The sequence below is a fragment of the Sesamum indicum genome, linkage group LG7 (genome assembly GCF_026168435.1).
Source record: "Sesamum indicum cultivar Baizhima isolate 11 linkage group LG7, ASM2616843v1, whole genome shotgun sequence".
Taxonomy (NCBI): Eukaryota; Viridiplantae; Streptophyta; class Magnoliopsida; order Lamiales; family Pedaliaceae; genus Sesamum; species Sesamum indicum.
Window position 1 is genome coordinate 1257856 of NC_142663.1, and position 21046 is coordinate 1278901.

At 44.5% G+C, this 21046-nt stretch overlaps 1 protein-coding gene across 1 annotated transcript; it reads right to left on the reverse strand.

Moving 5' to 3' along the window:
• Positions 1 to 13727: 13727 nt before the first annotated feature.
• LOC148787429 (uncharacterized) lies at positions 13728 to 17778 on the reverse strand. The gene is made up of 4 exons (XM_088882736.1): positions 17535 to 17778; positions 16869 to 17265; positions 16133 to 16616; positions 13728 to 13964 (listed from the first exon to the last, which is right to left on the reverse strand). The coding sequence occupies exons 1-4, from the start codon at positions 17776 to 17778 to the stop codon at positions 13728 to 13730; spliced, it is 1362 nt and encodes a 453-aa protein (XP_088738862.1).
• Positions 17779 to 21046: the final 3268 nt, after the last annotated feature.

A 21046-nucleotide genomic window follows, 5' to 3' on the forward strand; every position in this document is an offset into this window, starting at 1 on the left:
GCCACCTGCGCCTTATCAATAATATAACTCTATGTGGCCTTAGAAAGTCTGCCATGAACAAGCGCCCAGGTATTTGCCTAGATTATCTGTCAAACCTAGCTCTAGAAAATGGTACGCAGTCGCTCCCTCCTCCTTCTTGAAGTAAGAGGCCGCTAAGGTTGACGCTTTGATTTATGTGAATTCACCATCATCCTTGAACATGAGCAAAACTCTCTAACAGTCTTTCGCACCACTCTAGCTTGAGAGACAGTCGCCTTGGCGAATAGGATAAGATCGTCAGCGAAGAGAAGATGGGAAATCTTGGGACCCCGGCTAGAAGTGGTGGCAATCGGCTTCCATTCCTTCTTTCCCACTTTCATGTCAATAAAAGAAAAAGTGAGAATTTTTCCATACATAGCACAAAGAGGTATGGAGACATCGGGATTGGAGACTTTATAGGACTTCATAGACTTCAATGCTTCCAAAACTTCTTCTTTAGAAAGAGGCTAAGCACTAAGAAAGGCTTTCTACCGGGTTTGAGGGCATCGATGAACCTAGTCAGGTTTCCAGTTCTCGCTCCACCTTTTCAGCTTAGCTTCCTCAGTTCCCCGCCCTAACGTTTTTTAAGAAGAGTTTATAAAAGGAGTTGTTGTTAAAAATCGTTAAGAATTCGTTCTAAATAGTAGCTACTCATTACACACAAGAAAGAGTGTAGGTTTCAGCTTCAATTACCATCGAACCTCAACGAAAGAAAGATATCACTCACACTGTGCCCTGCTTTCCTCGGGAGTGAGAAGTGAATCAGGGATTTGCCATGGATATGAGTGAAAGGAGGGGTCTGAAAGAGTTCTGCATCAATTTCTTTCTTTTCAGCTTAAAGTGCTAAATAACGGGAATCGAACCCCCTCTGCCTCTGGTAGTTTGAAATAAATAGATAGAACAACCCCATTTTAACATCCATTGAGGAAGGAGCGTAGTACTTTGACTTCCATTCAGTTCTATAAAGGAATCCGCTTCTAGTCCTTAAGCACAGAACATTACCTTAATAGAATCCCGCGCAAACATAACATTGTTGGTACGTCTATGTATGCTGTGACACGCAAACTCAAAGCATTGAAACCAATATTCCGAGAGCAAAGGAAAAATGAAGGGGATCTATCGCACAATGTCCAAATGACGAAAGGGTTTCTTGAAGCAGCACAAGTTCTTGTTAGCTCAAGAAGACGAGATGAGCTATTCATACAACTAGAACACTGTTGTCGACTCGTACTGGCTAAAGCAACAAAACTGGAGCAAATTATTTTACAACAGCGAGCGAAGATGCAATGGATGAAGGGAGGTGATCAGTGCTCCAGAGTGTTCTTTCGGAAGATTACCCAACGAAGATCATCAAGGAGGATCTTCCAGATCAACGATGACCAGGGATCCACTCACACTGATCCAGAAGAAGTTATTAATCAGTTTGTCATATATTACCAAAACCTGCTAGGGGAGATAAACGACGAACAATTATTGACATTCGATTTCTCAGACCGTGGGCTAGGCACATTCTGAGTAATGAGGAATCTACCGCTTTACTGTTACCGTTCACACCAGCAGATGTCAAACAGGCGGTTTTTGACATTGCTGAGGACAAGGCCCCAGGCCCGGACGGATACTCATCGGGCTTCTTCAAAGCAGCATGGCCTATTGTTGGACAGGAAGTGACTTCGGCAGTACTGGACTTCTTTAGTACAGGCCGACTTCTGAAGCAGATAAATACGACACTGTTGACGCTCCTTCCAAAAGTACATTCCCCTATGACGGTTAGTGATTTTCGACCCATAGCATGCTGTAATGTGCTTTATAAGATCATTGCAAAGCTCATTGTCCAAAGGCTGAGTGTGATAATGGACAAACTGATCAGTCCATGCCAAGCGGCATTTGTGCCAGGACGCAGCATTGGAGATAACATCATGCTAGCACAGGAACTCTTTACGGGTTATAACCAGACTCGTCTACCTCCTAGATGTGCTCTGAAAGTTGACATCCGGAAGGCATATGACACAGTGGATTGGGACTTCCTGATAGTAGTTATGGAGATGTTTGGGTTCTCTAGTACTTTGGTGAAGTGGATTGAGGAGTGTGTGACAACACCTTCATTCTCTATTAGGCTAAATGGGAAGCCCCATGGATTCTTTCGAGGAGCCAGAGGACTTCGGCAGGGTGACCCTTTATCACCCTACCTTTTTGTACTTGTGATGGAAGTCTTTCATTTGGGCTTCCTGCAGTTGATTGATCAGGAGGAGGGATTTTCCTATCATTGAAAATGCGAGGCAGCCAGGGTCTTTCAGTTGGGATTTGCTGATGATGTGATATTATTTTGCCGTGCTGATATGGACTCTCTAAGAATCTTTAAAGCAGGTCTGGATCGTTTTGCCGAATGGTCGGGTCTCAGACTGAACGTGCAGAAAAGCCACCTGATTATCTCACGTTCAGCACAACCACTGCGTGAGGAGATGTTGGCGCTACTTGGATTTCAGGAAGGGGTTCTTCCAATGAGGTATCTGGGGTTACCACTTATATCGTCTCGACTAACTATTGCAGATTGCCGGCCACTATTACTGAAGATTGACAAACGGATTGCTGGTTGGGAAGGTACACACTTTATCTTATGCTGGTAGAGTACAAATTATTAAATCTGTACTTACAGCAATGAGTGTTTATTGGGCATCGGCATTTATTTTACCCAAGAAAGTTGTTAATGAAATTGAGAAACGGTTGCGAGCTTTCTTGTGGAAGGGAATGACGAATAGTGGTTATGCCAAGGTTGCGTGGAAAGATATATGCCGACCAAAGGAGGAGGGAGGACTTGGGTTCAAGGACATCAGTACCTTGAACCGTGCATTGATGACAAAAAAACTATGTGATGTCATTAGATGCGACAGGACATCGATCTGGGTTGATTGGCTGCACCAGGGACGCCTACAACATACCTCCATATGGACGATTACGGACCAAAGAGGCTCATGGGAATGGAGGAAAATCCTCCGATTACGGATTTTTCTCCGAAATATGGTGGACTACCGGATTGGAGATGGGAGGAATTTCCTCTTGTGGCAGGATCCATGGCACCACCTTGGCCCTCTTTGTGAATCTTTCCCACGAGGACCGAGGCTACTTGGAATAGAAGAGTCATCCAGACTCAACACGGTGATTCATGAAGGAGTTTGGCAATGGCCCCTTATCATGGATCTTGAGTGTTTGGAGATCACACATGCACTCCCCACTATTCTTGGAGGGGAAGACCGTATAATTTGGAGATTTGAGAATGATCGACCAACAGCACAGGCTATTTATGAGTTATTTGACCCACCAGGATCGAAAGTAGACTGGTCTTCACTACTTTCGGGATCACTTAAAATTCCACGTCACAACTTTATTCTATGGCCTGCCATCCAAGGCAAGTTGGCTACGACAGATAAACTATGGCTTGCTCACCTTGGCCCATGTATCCTATGCAATGAAGATTTGACAGAGACACATGCACATTTATTCTTCCAATGCAGATTTAGCCGAAGATGCCTCACGGAAATTCGAAGAACGATACGGTTCTTGTGGCCCAATAGAGAGTGGAAAGATGACATTACATGGGCTTCACGGAGATGAAGGGGTAAACACATCATCAACATGTCTTATAGAGCACTACTTGCATCATGTGTGTACCATATTTGGAAGGAAAGGAACCTGAGACGATTCGATCACACCGAGAGGACGCCTACCACCATTGCATTACTGATCATTGAGGACATAAGACAGCGAATCCATAGCATCACACTATCTAGATCAGTCAGTACACGTGCATTATTTCGATTATGGCGAATCCCTTGGCCTGTCGAGGGATAAACCATTTTGGGACCATATTGTTGTACTATACCAATTTTACTTAATGAAACTTACTTTTACCCAAAAAAAAAAAAGAATCCCGCGCAAACAACGGGCATACTCAATTACTTACTAAAAGAAAGACACATTTGGTCATTCGCTCACTCCCTCGTATGCGCTCCCCATCCTACGCTTTTTAGGGCTACGGGTAGAGTGGCTAGGGAACGAAGAAGTTCCATCCCTACCCTTTTCCTATTAGCTCTTACTTAGCTAGAAACTCTCTTTATAGCGGCATAACAATAAGAAAGGAGCTCTCCTAAGGCGAAATAAATGGAAAGCCTTCGTTACAGAAAGCGATAACAGAATGCAGCTACTTCTGGGCATAAATGTGCAACCTAAAGACTAGCAGGGGCAAGCCTAAACCTCTACTTTCACCGTGGCAGCCTCTAACTCTAAAGCTAGAGTATATCTAAAGTGCGGGCCGATTTCTTGCCTTATCTGCAAGTCCCTTCAATTTCACTTGCACAAACCGCCCTCTCCTGTTAGTCGTCAATTGACAGCTTAGAGCCCTCTTCCTTCGGTCGAGCCCTTAGCGCCATCAATCCTCTTGCGCTTTCTCCTGATCACAGTGGTAGAGTGAAAAAAGGTCGTATTACGGTCTCCCATGGAATATCCATTTACTACGTGACTTCTGGTATCAAAGCTTTCCTTTCCCTTTCGGTCGAGTTCAGCCATTAAGGAAAGCGTCTGTTGGATATTTGGTTTGAACAGGTTGCCCCACTCCATCTAGTAAGTACTGGTGAGAGGGAAAGAGCGCTCCTACCCTTTACGCAAACAGTACAAGAATGGCAATCCACACCTATTGGTGTGCTGCTGCCCTCAACCGACCTGATTGTCCCAATCCGGTTGTCTTCACTAAGAACAGATCCACAATCTCTTATCTAATGAATATGAATTTTCTATCGTTTTTTCCGCTTCCCATTGCTAGAACTTCCAGCGCTAAGGTGGTTGGTGGGGTAAGGCAAGCAACTCCTCTTTTCGAAGAAGAGTGCCTGCCCGAGCTATCTTAAAGTAAAGCTCTCTAGGTTAGCTATAGGTAAAGTTCTCCCAGAGCTGGAGACATAGGCCGCTACCCCTTCAGAAATCGGGAATCTGTAAGGAAGGATAGGACACAGAATAAGGACCTAAAGTTGTTCGTCGGATGAGATCGAGAACCAAGAGATGTCTATCAAAGAGCGAGGGGGACTGACTAGACGGCTGTCAACCAGCTCTAAAGGTTGCAAAGCCTTTAGAGTGCCCCTGAACGGAAGGAAAGAAAGATAAATAGAACTCTATCCTAGCTACCAGGGAAGGGAGAGGAGAACAGAGGTAACCATCAAACTATAGGATCTCACCTCAAACAAAGGCCCTCGGAAGAGCCTGAAGTAGAGAAAGCTACAATAAGAGAATACCTGCCAAAAGCTTCACCTCGGTAAACCTTTGGAATACAGATCGTCCAGCCGCCGACAACTCCCAGGGTTCACTAAAATAGGAGGTTCTCTGCGAAAGACTATTGACTGACCTGCGAGCTGATCCAACACCAAGTGGGCCGCACCTCTGAGGACTCAATATGAAAGAGAAAGGTGTTCCCCCGAAAGTCGTCCGGTTTCTCACCGGTCGCAGAAACTCTTTGTTGAGAAAGGCTTCCCTAAATTTTCGTGGCATCCGGATCGGGATACGGCCCTGCCCTAGCGACCGCTCCTTACCTTTAGTTCTTTTCTTTACCCAAATGAGGGGGCTATCATTGATTCCGACCAGAAAGAGGAGGCTTTCCCGTGGGCTGGGAAGTAGCATGTTTGGCTTGGGTATTCCCCACTACTATGGGGGAGACGTCATTAGGGTTCAAAGCATTGATTCTAAGCCAGTCTAGTCTATTAGCAAAGAGCGATTCTAAGCCCAAAGGCTAGCGAATCCGACTTACTTACTTCGACTTAAATGCTTTCTTTTTTGAGTTCTTCCCCGGGCAAAGTCCTAATCAAAGCAGGCGGCGAGAAAGACGCAAAGGGGGGAGTTCTTCAACAATTAATTAAATTCTCGATGGGAACCTTTAATCTTAATAGAGTAGAAAAACCAAGGCTTGGAGTATCCAAGGTAGAAAAACTGCTACAAGTGAGGATGAAGCTTACTCTCAATACATATCTAAAAGGCTTGGATTAACTCAGATCTTTTCTTTCAAACTAGCTTGCGTAAGACACTTTCCTAAGAAAAGAATTAGAATAAGATTCTTTTTTTTTAGTTTTGCCCCAGAAAGGTAAACACCTAGGTGATAAGAGACAGACTTTGACTAAGGGGAATAAACAGCAAAGGAAGTTCAATACAAGGCATTAGCAATGTAAGGAAACTAGATGGTTGGTGTTACAAAAGGGCTTACCGATAGAACTCGTTTACGTGCTAGCCTAGCGGATGATTGGTACTAGGTAGGATAAACTCATATAGGGGAACAAAGAAAGCCCATTAGAGTCTTCCCACTTTGAGCACTCGCTTAACAGAAGAAGGTATTCCATCACTGATTCGATAGAGGGAGAGACTGGAATGGCATGCGCTTAGCTTTAATGACTTAAAGTCTTAGTCCTCCTCCTATTCCTAGTTCCACTGTGCCCTATTTCCTAATTTCATTTTTATTCCACCCATACATTGGTTGATTGAACCATCCTACCTCAAAGCAAAGAACTCCTAGTGAGAGGAAGATAGGAATTTGTTATACTAGGCTCAACCCCCAGGCTAGGCCCTAGGCTTAAAAAAACGTCACACTGTAAAAGAATGCTCCCCTCTTCTCTTATGAGAATAAGTTCAATCTTTAAGCTGCTTGTGAATGCATGTGGGATAAATTTCTATTCTTTGAAGAAGGAATTCTTAAGAACTGAGGAAAGCATCACCATACTTTTTTATCAAACTTTTTCTTATCGTATTGATCGATTTTCCACGTCTACCCTTCCTTCAGTGCTTTAGGCGCAGGATCATGGACTAAGAGTATTGATGGAGACATTGACTCTATCCATCTTGCCAAGAGAAGATGACCCATAGGCACCAGATAGCTGGAAATATCCCCTTCTTTCCTTTAAAAATGGACACCGATCCGAAATCAAAAACGAAAATTCTCGTATTGAATGTCAGAAAACGTGAGCGGGCAGTGCTGGGATAGAAGATCGCGCCCACGCCGACTCAAAACCAAAAGCCCGAAAGAAGAGAGAGATAGCTACCACTGAAGACTACAAGGAATAGAGCTACTAAGAAAGAAGGGAGGGTTCACCTCTCCTAGGAAATTCACTCTTGACTAACGGTCTAGCTTCATTCACTAGTAAGAACTCTAAAAAGAAGAAGAATTCCGAATTTCTATCCGGGCAAAGAAAAGGATATTAGGTAAGTGTTGTTAAACTTATGTCCAAACTAGGAAACGGAACAGGAAAGCGAAGCGCCTAGTTCTAGACTAGGCTAGCATGGGAAAAGGAAAGGGGGAGTGAGTGGGCTACTGGCCCTAGCACACTTAGATAAGGCACGGAACTAATAGCAATTAAAGAACAATCCGCAGTAAGGACACTAGTCTCGTTGGACTGCAGAAGCAACTGACATAGTTTAGATGTCCCTAAGACTTTTCAGGCCAATAAGGGTCGATGTAATTGACCTGTTGTCGCCTTAAGAGTTCTTGATAGTAAAGCACCGGCCGCATGCTTGATTGCCTTTATTACGCCTTTCCTGTTGTCGGAATAAGCGCTCTTTTAGCCTTACTCTTTTCTTTAGCATCCCGCCACTCCTGAGGCTATCTCCGACAACAATGATTTTTGTCCTCCAAAAGCATACTCTTTTAGAGAGCTAACGCCCTCTCGTACTTATTTATATAAAGAAGAGTTCTGTCTTTCTCGCTATGCCCTTTGCCTGACTTCACTTTCTTACGGCAAATATTGTATGATAAAGCACTTCTTCTCCCCTACTTCTCTTGCTTGCTTACCTGGCACTTGAAAGGATCGCTACTAGTCTTCATAAAAGAATTCACTCTTGCAGGGCTAACAAAGAAACATTTCTATAATATGTCTTACCACCCCCTAACCTCTCCCTATCGGGTCTTTCAGAGCCTCGGGTGAAGCTGTTCTTGCTTTGAGCTAACTTCATCAGATATGAATTTCTCATTGCTAGCAATCCAGGGTAATAAGGTATAGTATGCACCCATTAATTCAATAATCAAGTATGCCTTTCTTCTCTAGAAGGCGATTTGGCCCATTTTCTCTTTCCTGGTAATAAGGCAAGGTCTTTCCCTATCACGACCGCCTGTAGAATGAATTGAATTCGTCTCAAAACAAAGAGCTAGCGAACCACACAAATTCCATTCCAATTATATCAGACAAAGCAGGATAGCAGCCATCAAGCTGCCCCTTAAAGTGAGAGCCTTCCGAGACCAATGCTATCAAGAAGAAGGAAAAACAGCCTTTATGGAGCCTTAAGCTTTCGCTGGGAGCCGGTTCAAGTAATGGAATGTCCACGTCCACATATTCGGCTTAAATAGCCCTCGCTAGATGAAAATTGCCTGGGTGGTCTTTCTCACATTGGTAAAGGAAGAAAAGACGATTCGGCCTATCAAGAAGATTTTCCGCATAAAGTCTCTTTTTTCGATTCGGCCACACTTTTAGCGATGAGGCGATGCAAGGAATGGTGTCAGAGCAGTTAGCAGCCATTATGTGACCTTCATCGACGCCGTCATGGAATTTCTTTAAAAATCACATTACCTAGAGGATGAAGGGTTTTCTATATATATATATATATATTTTTTTTGGTAAAACTAAGTTTCATTGAGTAAAAATGGTACAGTACAACAATATGGTTCCCAAATGGTTTATCCCTCGACAGGCCAAGGGATTCGCCATAATCGAAATAAAGCACGTGTACTAGAGAGTGAGATGCTATGGATTCGCTGTCTAATGTCCTCAATGATCAGTAATGCAATGGTAGTAGGCGTCCTCTCGGTGTGATCGAATCGTCTCAGGTTTCTTTCCTTCCAAATGTGGTATACACATGCTGCAAGTAGTGATCTATAAGACATGTTGAATATGTGTTTACCCCTCCATCTCTGTGAAACCCAAGTAATATCATCTTTCCACTCTCTATTGGGCCATAAGAATCGTATTGTTCTTCGAATTTCCGTGAGACATCTTCGACTAAATCTGCATTGGAAGAATAAATGTGCATGTGTCTCTGTCAGTCCTTCATTGCATAGGACACATGGGCCAAGGTGAGCAAGCCATGGTTTGTCTGTCGTAGCCAACTTGTCTTGGATGGCAAGCCATAGAATAAATATGTGGCGTGGGATTTTAAGTAATCCCGAAAGAAGTGAAGCCCAGTGTACTTTCGGTCCTGGTGGGTCAAATAACTCATAAATAGCCTGTGTTGTTGGTCAACCATTCTCAAATCTCCAAATTATACGGTCTTCCCCTCCAAAAATAGTAAAAATGGTACAGTACTGTCGTGTTACTAGTAGGACTGATAATGAAGTTGTTATTATTACTATTGTTTATGGTGCATCTGATGTGATAGATCGAAGAGCCCTATGGACTGCACTAGGGACAATGGCCCAACAGTGTACGGATGAGCCGTGGCTGGTGGGGGGGGATTTCAATGCAGTCCGTGATCTTAATGAGGTTTGTGGCATTTCGGGGGATATAAGGATGGCCATGGAAGAATTTAATACTGGCATTCAGGAGGCCGGGTTACTGCCACTACCTATGCAAGGTGAATGGTATACATGGCACAACTGCAGTACGACCCCACGAAGTTTATGGAAGCGACTGGATCGGATTCTTATAAATGATCGGTGGCTTGCAAGATTTCCTACATCGTCATATCATTGCCTTACGCCCCGGACTTCTGACCACTCACCATTAGTCTTACATGGGGATACACAACAGCAAAATGGAGGTATGTTTCGGTTTGACAATTATCTGGCTCATTCACCTGATTTTATCCCCAGTGTCCAGAATATATGGCAGCATGAGGTGGTTGGAGTGCCCATGTATGCAGTGTCACGTAAACTAAAGGCCCTCAAACCGGTCTTTAGACAGCAGAGGAGGAATAAGGGAGACTTGACCCTTAATGTCCAATTAGCGAAGGGGTTCCTTGAAGAGGCACAAAACTTGGTGAGTTCAGACAGGCAGAACGAGCTCTTCCTATTTCTTGAACATTGCTGCCGGCTAGTGTACGCTAAAGCAGTCAAACTTGAGCAAATTATGCTACAACAGAGAGCCAAGTTGCAATGGATGAAGGGAGGGGACCAATGCTCCCGGATCTTCTTTCGCAAAATCGCTCAGAGACGGGCAGTGAGGAGGATCTTGCAAATAAATGTTGAGAATGGTACCACTCACACAGAACCGAGTGAGGTCGTGCAAGAATTTGTGTCATTTTATCAGAACCTCTTAGGAGGTAACAGACGTCGGCTATTGGTGGATATTAATTACCTCAGACCTTGGGCGAGGCATATACTATCCAATGAGGAAGCTAGCCACTTAACCCTACCTTTCTCACCGGAAGATGTGAAACTAGCCATTTTTGACATTGCCGAGAATAAGGCTCTGGGCCCTGATGGTTTCTCGTCCGGCTTCTTCAAGGCAGCTTGGCCAGTTGTGGGTACAGAAGTTACAAGGGCGGTATTGGATTTCTTTACTACGGGGAAACTCCTTAAACAAGTTAACACCACACTTTTGGCATTGATCCCCAAGGTACATACTCCTATGTCTGTCATTGATTTTAGACCAATCTCATGCTGTAATGTTTTATATAAGGTCATTACTAAACTGCTTGTCCAACGGTTGAGTATGGTTCTGGACAAGTTAATCAGTCCCTGCCAAACAGCCTTCATCCCGGGAAGAAGCATAGGGGACAATATTTTGTTAGCACAGGAACTGTTCACAGGATATAATCAGATACGCCTTCCCCCAAGATGTGCACTTAAAGTGGATATTAGAAAGGCCTACGACACAGTCGAGTGGGACTTCCTTACTGCAGTTTTACAGTTCTTCAACTTTCCAACTCATTCATTAGATGGATTGAGGAGTGCATTACGACGGCCTCATTTTCGATTGGCCTCAATGGAAAACCTCACGGGTTTTTTAATGGGGCGAGAGGTCTACGCCAAGGAGACCCTTTATCTCCTTACCTCTTTGTGCTTGTCATGGAAATTCTACATTTGGAATTCTTACAACTTATTGAACAGGACATGCAATTCACCTACCATTGGAAGTGTGAGCCAGCTAGGGTATTCCAATTGGGTTTTGCAGATGATCTCCTTCTCTTTTGCGGAGCTGATATGGACTTAGTCAGAGTGTTCAAGATAGGACTGGACAGATTTGCAGAGTGGTCAGGCCTCCAGTTGAATATACAAAAGAGCCACCTTATTCTATCTCGGTCTGCACAAGATAGGAGAGAACAGATGTTAGCAGTGCTGGGTTTTCAAGAGGGGCATCTCCCGGTGAGGTACTTGGGTCTCCCACTACTCTCATCTAGATTGTCTATCTCCGACTGTCAGCCACTTCTATCTAAAATTGATGCACATATTACTGGATGGGAAGGAATATCATTATCATATGCTGGGCGGGTACAGATCATCAAATCTGTACTCTCAACACTGAGCTTGTATTGGGCATCTGCATTTATCTTACCAAAGGCTGTCATTAAGGAAGTGGAGAAACGCCTTCGAACATTCCTATGGAAAGGAACCTCTATGACGGGATATGCCAAAGTAGCGTGGAAAGATATTTGCAAACCGGTTGAAGAAGGGGGTTTAGGAATTAAAGATATTGGTATTCTTAATCGTGCCTTAATGACAAAAAAATTGTGCGATGTCATTAGATGCGACCGAACATCTATCTGGGTTGAGTGGTTGCAGCACGGACGATTACGGAATAACTCCATATGGACAGTTGGCGAACATGGAGGATCGTGGGGTTGGCGAAAAATGCTTCGTCTGCGCAGATCTATCCAACCAATGGTGGAGCTTCACATTGGAGATGGGAGAAGCTTCTATCTGTGGAAGGATCCATGGCATCAACTTGGACCCCTGCTTCCTAGATTTCCACGCGGACCGAGCTTACTTGGACTTGAAGACTCCACTAAACTTTCTTCGGTCATTGACGGAGGCCAATGGTACTGGCCCCTTATCACGGATCTGGAATGCCTTCAAATCACATATACACTACCCCAGATTCATGGAGGCGAGGATAGAATCATTTGGCGATTTCCTGAGGGGCAACCCACTACCCAAGCACTTTACCGACTCTTTTGCCCGCCTGAACCGAAAGTGGGCTGGACTTCACTACTTTCGGGACCTTTGAAGATTCCACGCCATTCATTTATCTTATGGATGGCTATCCAGGAAAAGTTACCGACAACTGACAGACCGTGGCTCACACACCTTGGTGGGTGTATTCTTTGTAACGAGGAGGCATTGGAGACGCATAGCCACCTCTTCTTCCGATGCCGATTCAGTAGATTATGCCTTGCAGCTGTTCGTCGAATTATTCGAGTCCCTTGGCCCAACCGGGAATGGGGAAGGGACGTCGAATGGGCAATAAGAAAACGGAGAGGGAAGCATATTATTAACTCAGCCTATCGAGCACTACTTGGATCACTCGTCTACCATATATGGCGAGAAAGAAACTTGAGACGATTCCAGCAAATTGAACATCCGGCAAACGTTTTGGCTTCTTTCATTGTAGATGATATTAGACAGAGGATCTTGAGTATTAATATGTCTAATTCCATTAGCACAATTGCTCTTTACAGATTGTGGCGTATCCCTTGGCCTGTCGAGGGATAAACCAATTGACTGTTGTACTGTAACTTTATTATCTTAATGCAAATTACATTTACCAAAAAAAAAAAAAGAAAAAAAAAATAGTGGGTAGTACATGTGTGATCTCCAAACACTCAATATCCGTGACAAGGGGCCACTGCCATACTCCTTCATGAATCACCGTGCTTAGTCTGGATGACTCATCTAGTCCAAGAAGCCTCGGTCCTCATGGGAAGGTGTCACAAAGAGGGCCAAGGTGGTGCCACGGATCCTGCCACAAGAAGAAATTCCTCCTATCTCCAATCCGGTAGTCTACCATGGTTCAGTGCCTTTATGAGATTCGCAGAAGGATTCGCTTTCACTGGCCCAATAGAGATTGGGCAACAGATATTGAATGGGCGACACGGAAATGGAGAGGTAAGCACATTATTAATAGAGCTTACCGTACACTACTGGCAGCGTGTGTCTACCACATATGGAAGGAGAGGAACTTGAGGAGATTTGATCATACTGAGCAGACACCGGCCACATTGAGCATCCTAATCATCAATGACGTCAGACAGAGGATTCTTAGCGTTGATTTAGCATCGTCAGTCAGTACACAAGCATTGTATAGATTATGGCGTATCCCTTGGGTAGAGGGAGAAACCAGTTGATAATCCCATGTTGTACTGTACCATTACTCCTTATTAATGAAATTTACATTTACCCAAAAAAAAGGATTTTCCTCCATCCCCATGAGCTGCCATGGTCCGTAATAGTCCATATAGAGGTGTGTTGTAGGCGTCCCTGGTATAGCCATTCAACCCAAATCGATGTCCTGTCGCATCTAATGACATCACATAGTTTTTTTGTCATCAATGCACGGTTCAAGGTACTGATATCCTTGAATCCAAGTCCTCCCTCCTCCTTAGGTCGACATATATCTTTCCACGCAACCTTGGCATAGTCACTATTCGTCGTTCCCTTCCACAGGAAAGCTCGCAACCTTTTCTCAATTTCATTAATAACTTTCTTCGGTAATATAAATGCCGATGCCCAATAAAGACTCAGTGACATAAGTACAGAAAAACTAAGCTAATTTCCGCTCTCGCCATGATGAAAGTGCAACTGACATTACCGTCGCAGCAACTAAGGTATACGTCTGCCTGGATTCGATTCGAGTGACCTGGCCTTCGAACCTCATGGAATAGTTTTCTAGATAATGCCGTCCGAGAGCGCTTTCCACGAAAGTGAGCCAGTGTACCAAGTTCTTGAAATTAGCCAGTCTTGGTAGGCCTATGCTAAGGCCCAAACGGCCAGCATATAACTGAAACTCAAAAAAAGGCAAGCCTCGGCTGGGAATCTGTCCATAGCGCTAACTGGTATTAGTGATCTTCCTTCTCTTAGCCCTCCCTTATACGAGGCCTTTTTAAAAGCCACTTGGCAAAGAAAAGAACAACGATCGGTTTCGAAGCGAGATTGACGGAGCGGTGCTCTGACTCCGCTTCCGAATCAACTAAACAAAAAGCTTCTACCACGCACGATATTTAAATTTAACACAGTAGAAGCAACCTTAAACTAACTTAATAAACAACAATCAACGCAAGAGCGCGCGTAAAAAGCTTCCCTCAAACCCTGTTTTCAGTTCCGTAAGTCAAGTTCTCTAAGTCTTTCTCTTGGCTTTCCCAATTCATTCCTACCTTACACACCAACTCTTTTTCCGCCTGCCGCTCAACATCTATCTTACTCTTCCTTGGTCTCTTCCCTTGAAGGGATACGAAGGATATGAAATAGAATGAATTCCAGGACACGGTATACTGTTTTAATTTAAAGGAAGGGCCAGACATGAATGGGAAATGGTCACCTTCCTCATAGGAGAAGGGGTGCATGCTAAAGCAAAGCAAGAGCAGCTTCGCGATATACGTGTCATTTATTTTTTTTTGGGGTAAGTGTAATTTTAATTAAGAAGAAAGTATAGCACAACAGTGTCCCTCATTAGGCGCTTCCCTCGACAGGCCAAGGGATACGCCACAGTCTATACAAGGCACATGTGCTAATAGAGCTAGGAAGCTTAATACTGAGTATACGTTGCCGAACATCTTCTACTATAAAGTTGGCCACTACACTCGGGGGCCTCTCCTCGTGCTCAAAACGTCTCAGATTTCTCTCCCTCCAAATATGGTATACACACGATCCAAGCAGGCATCGGTAGGATATATTGATGATGTGCTTCCCACGCCATTTTCTTGCACCCCATTCAACATCACTGACCCAATCCCGATTAGGCCACTGGAATCGTACAATGCGCCGAATACTACTGAGGCATCTTCTACTAAATCTGCAGTGGAAAAACAGGTGGTTATGTGACTCCACCATGTCTTCATTGCACAGCACGCAACCCCCAAGATGGGAAAGCCATGGTTTATCCGTCGTTGCGAGCTTCTCCAGGATAGCTAGCCAAAGGATAAACAAATGTCGCGGGATCTTTAAAGAACCCGAAAGTAGTGAAATCCAACCTACTTTCGGTCCTGCTGGTATCATAGCCCGATAGACATCCTGGGTAGTGGGTTTCCCACTCGAGCCTTTCCATATAATACGATCTGTACCCCCATGGATCCGAGGCAGCACGTGTGTAATCTCCACGCATTCCATGTCCGTGATCAATGGCCAGTGCCAATGACCCTCACAGATAACCGAGCATAGCATGGTAGACTCATGCAATCCCAAACTGTTGGGTCCCCGCGGAAATCTGTCTAGGAGGGGTCCAAGGTGATGCCAGGGATCCTTCCATAAGAAAAAATCACTTCCATCACCAATGCGATATTCCACCACTGAGCGTAACCAGCCTCTCAACCTCAACATTTTTTTCCATCCCCATGGTCCACGATTCTCCGGGATAGCCCATATCGAATCATCTCGTAGTCTGCCATGCCGCAACCACTCGACCCAAATAGAAGTCCTATCACATCGGATGACTTCATAGAGTTTTTTGCACATCAATGCTCGATTAAGAGTTCCCATATCCTTAAGGCCAAGGCCTCCCTCCTCCATCGGTTTGCAAATCTCCTTCCATGCAACTTTAGGGTATCCACTATTTCCCGTACCTCTCCATAAGATGGCTCGCAATCGCTTCTCAATGTTTTTAATGACCCCTTTTGGCAAAATAAATGCTGAAGCCCAATAGACACCCATAGCCACAAGAACAGCCTTAATGATTTGTACCCTGCCGGCATATGACAGTGCCAATCCCTCCCAACCATTGATCTGTGTATCGATCTTACTCAGTAATGGTTGGCAGTCGGCGATAGATAATCGAGAAGAGATCAATGGTAGACCCAGATACCTCATCGGTAAGTGGCCTTCCTGAAACCCCAACACCGCAAGTAGCTCCTCTCGTATATTCTGGGCTGATCGGGATATGATGATGTGGCTTTTTTCAACATTGAGGCGTAACCCCGACCAATCAGCAAATCTATCTAATCCGGATTTGAAGACCCGAACAGATGCAGTATTGGCTCGGCAGAATAGGAGTAAGTCATCAGCAAACCCCAGTTGGAAGATTCTAAGATCGTCACACTTCCAATGGAATGCGAAGTTCATATCCTGCTCGATCAGTTGTAGTATTCCCATATGTAGAACCTCCATCACAAGGACGAAGAGATATGGTGATAAGGGGTCGCCCTGTCGAAGCCCTCTGGCACCCGCAAAATATCCATGTGGCTTTCCGTTCATCCCCACCGAAAAGGAAGGTGAACTGATACACTCCTCAACCCATCGACTGAAAGTCTTTGGGAAACCGAAAAGCTGAGGCACCGATAGCAGGAAATTCCATTCGACAGTCTCATACGCCTTCCGAATGTCAACGTTCAAAGCACATCTCGGTGGGAGTCGGGCCTGATTGTAACCAGTGAAGAGTTCCTGTGCTAACATAACATTATCCCCTATGCTCCGGCCAGGGACAAACGCTGCCTGGCAGGGGCTGATAATCTTATCCAATATCACACTCAATTTTTGAACAATAAGTTTAGGAATGATTTTATAAAGTATGTTACAGCAGAAGATAGGGCGAAAATCTGCAACAGATGTGGGAGAGTGTACCTTGGGGATAACCGTCAATATTGTGCTATTAATCTGTTTAAGAAGCTTCCCCGTAGAAAAGAAATCCAGTACTGCCTTCGATATCTCCTATCCCACCACCGGCCATGCTTTTTTATAAAATCCTGATGAATACCCATCAGGTCCAGGTGCTCTATCCTTGCCGATGTCAAAAACAGCTTTTTTTATATCCTCTGCACTGAACGGTTCAAGTAGGTGGCCTGCCTCCTCAGTTGTTATGATATGCCTCGCCCAAGGTCGAAGAAACCGAAGGTCCATCACCCTCTGACGCCTGTCTCCCCCTAGTAAGGATTGATAATAGGAGATAAATTCATGTATGACTGCATTTGGTTCCGTTATTGTAATTCCTTGGGCATCATTAATTTGCATGATTCGTCTAGCAGTCCTTCTTTGGGCAATTTTACGAAAGAACACTCTGGAGCACTGGTCATCACCCTTCATCCATTCCATCTTTGCCCTCTTCTGCTGCATGATCCTCTCCAAATTCGGCCGCCTTAGCATACACAGGCCGACTGCAGTGCTCCAACAGAAGATTAAGCTCATCCTATCTGTTCGAGCTTACCAGCACTTGGGCCTGCTCCAGGAACCCCCTTGCCAACTCAACATTGTGAGAAAGATCCCCTTTATTTCTCCTCTATTCTCGAAAAATAGGTTTGAGTGCCTTTGAGTTTGCGGGTGACTGAGAACATAGGCACTCCCACTATTTGTTGCTGCCATATACTCTGCACGCTAGGAATAAAATCTGGTGATAGAGTAAGGAAGTTGTCAAACCGGAACATACCTCCAAATCGCTGCTGATTATCCCCATTAACCACCATCGGCGAGTGATCCGATGTCCGTGGAGTGAGGCTTTGGTAGAATACTGATGGAAACCGCAAAGTCCATGTATCATTGGTTAGCATACGATCAAGTCGCTTCCACAGGTTGCGAGGGCTAGCACTACGATTATGCCATGCGTACCATTCACCCTGCATCGGTAGTGGCAAAAGCGCAGTATTCTGTAGGCACGTATTAAATTCCTCCATCGCCACTCTTATACCTCTTATATCTATGAGTTATTTGACCCACCAGGGCCGAAAGTAGGCTGGTCTTCACTACTTTCGGGATCACTCAAATTCCCACGCCACATATTTATTCTATGGCTTGCCGTCCAAGAAAAGTTGGCTACGACTGATAAACCATGGCTTGCTCACCTTGGCCCATGTATCCTATGCAATGAAGGACTGACAGAGACACATGCACATTTATTCTTCCAATGCAGATTTAGTCGAAGATGTGTCATGAAAATTCGAAGAACGATATGGTTCTTATGGCCCAATAGAGAGTGGAAGGATGACATTACATGGGCTTCACAGAGATGGAGGGGTAAACACATAATCAACATGTCTTATAGAGCACTCCTTGCAGCATGTGTATACCACATTTGGAAGGAAAGAAACCTGAGACGATTCGATCACACCGAGAGGACGCCTACTACCATAGCATTACTGATCATTGACAACATTAGACAGCGAATCCATAGCATCTCACTCGCTAGATCAGTCGGTACACGTGCTTTATTTCGATTATGGCGAATCCCTTGGCCTGTCGAGGGATAAACCATTTGGGGACCATATTGTTGTACTGTACCATTTTTACTCAATGAAACTTACTTTTACCAAAAAAAAAAAAAAATATCAACATACTCTTGTAATGCTCTAATAGTGACACGGTAGTGTATAAACTGGTTTCCCACCTCAATAATATCCACATCAGTATAGTTATAATCCCAAGCAATCCATATCCGATTTCCAATATTGTCATAATCCATAAACCATTTCCAATGAGGTATCAAAAATGATTGTATACTAGCACAGTTATTAATGTTTCTAGGAGACCAATAAAGTGTAACCTGAACTCAGCAATGATATCCTTGACCGCTAGCTGATGATCCCTCTTGTTCAGGCCATGTACGTTCCATATGGCAAGGTTTAACATGGGTCCCCAGGTACGGGGTTGCTTCGCTTAGGACCCCTTGATGAACCTTCTGCACTATCAAGTAATTGTAGCGCATCGAAAGAGTTATATGTAACAATCTCTTTACCTCTCTCTTCCCGACTGGGTCCCGCTGCAGTTGGACGGGTACCACGGTCTTCTGTCTGCTTCACCACAGTGTGAGGTGTTGGGTGGTCTCTTGTTCTTTTAGTCACCATTGGGCCTCGCAGTGCTCCCACTTTGGGTACATACACATTAACCGGTGGTTTGATAGATTTGGGTTTGTTGACAGTGCACTCCTTGGCTGAGTGTCCCAATGTCATACAGCTGGTGCATCTCGGGGGTAGCCATTCATATTCCACATCAACTTTGCACGGTACTTCTCCTCCTTCCTCATCAGGTGTCATAATAATAATGTGCTTTGGCATTTTCGAATTCACATCCAGCATAACGCATACACGAGCGAAATCCAGTCTCGTGCATGCTCTCGTGATCGCATCCGGGTATAAAGGTTTACCCACTCCACTAGCCACTATGCTGAGTCCCTCCTCCGTCCCTCCTCGGAAGGTGGCGCAATTTGACTATATTCTTTTGATCTGAAAGTGGCTACAGACATGTTCCCGTCAGTCCTTACGGGATCAATGCTTGCTGGTATCTTTGGAGATAACCTGGGGCACGTTTGGTTTCATATGATGAACCAGATTGCATTCCGGTCTCCCGAACATACTGGTAGTCCTTCTAAAGCGCGTGTATACAGCTTTACGAGGGGTCAACCCCTCGCTATCTCTCATCTTGGCCGTCATTCACACTGACTCATCATATGGTCGTGTGGTTGGCAGCTTATGAAGTGTATCCTGGTAAGAAGTTCTGGGATTATGCCATCCTTGGTGATGATATAGTCATTGCTGATAAGAGGGTGGCAGAAGCCTATATGAGAATTATGGATGAGATGGGTGGAGTTATATCCATACAGAAATCCCTCATCTCCCATAATGGCTGCTGTGAGTTTGCAAAGCGCTTTGTAATAGATAATCACATTGATAGTAAGGCAGATCTGTTCGATCTCCTGTGTCTATGGCTTGTCTCTTTTTAGCGTACAACTCTCTTGCAGTATCAACTTTCTCTACGATAAGATGTAAGTTTCATGCATCATTTCGTTTGAGAGGTGCTGCGAATGCTTTCTCGCGTCGATTTAAAAGACGGCTCTCAAGTTTTTGAGCGTTTGAGTCGTCGTTGGAAACGTCATTGGTTATCTCTCTATGGGCCGTCGGGTTTGGTACCCCTACCTCTGGAGGTATGGTTAGCTTACCCTGATAAGGGTATTCTCAACTGTTACGAAAGAGGGAGAGTGCGTCAGTTCTTGTTAGAGGCGTCAAGCCGAAAGATATAGATGAAGAGTTTATATCTTTACTTGGCTTCTTTTGGCAGGGCTATGAGGAGACTAAGGAGAGATTCCTTGTCACTTTTGTAGCTAGTCACTTGCGTTACTTGAAATGAGACTATCAGGCTATCCTAGACTTCGAGCAGCCGCTTGAGTTCTTCCTCAGGCCCCCCGTGAGTCCACAGAGAATTGAAAGATTTTTTGGTAAAAGTAAGTTTCATTGAGTAAAAATGTTACAGTACAACAATATGGTCCCAAAATGGTTTATCCCTCGACAGGCCAAGGGATTCGCCATAATCGAAATAAAGCATGTGTACTGACTGATCTAGAGAGTGAGATGCTATGGATTCGCTGTCGAATGTCCTCAATGATCAGTAATGCTATGGTAGTAGGCGTCCTCTCGGTGTTATCGAATCGTCTCAGGTTTCTTTCCTTCCAAATGTGGTATACACATGCTGCAAGTAGTGCTCTATAAGACATGTTGATTATGTGTTTACCCCTCCATCTCTGTGAAGCCCATGTAATGTCATCTTTCCACTCTCTATTGGGCCATAAGAATGGTACCGTTCTTCGAATTTTCGCGAGACATCTTCGACTAAATCTGCATTGGAAGAATAAATGTGCATGTGTCTCTGTCAGTCCTTCATTACATAGGACACATGGGCCAAGGTGAGCAAGCCATGGTTTGTCTGTCGTGGCCAACTTGCCTTGGATGGCAAGCCAAAGAACAAATATGTGACGTGGGATTTTAAGTGATCCCGAAAGTAGTGAAGCCCAGCCTACTTTCGGTCCTGGTGGGTCACATAACTCATATATAGCCTGTGCTGTTGGTCGCCCATTCTCAAATCTCCAAATTATACGGTCTTCCCCTCCAAAAATAGTGGGTAGTACATGTGTGATCGCCAAGCACTCAATATCCGTGATAAGGGGCCACTGCC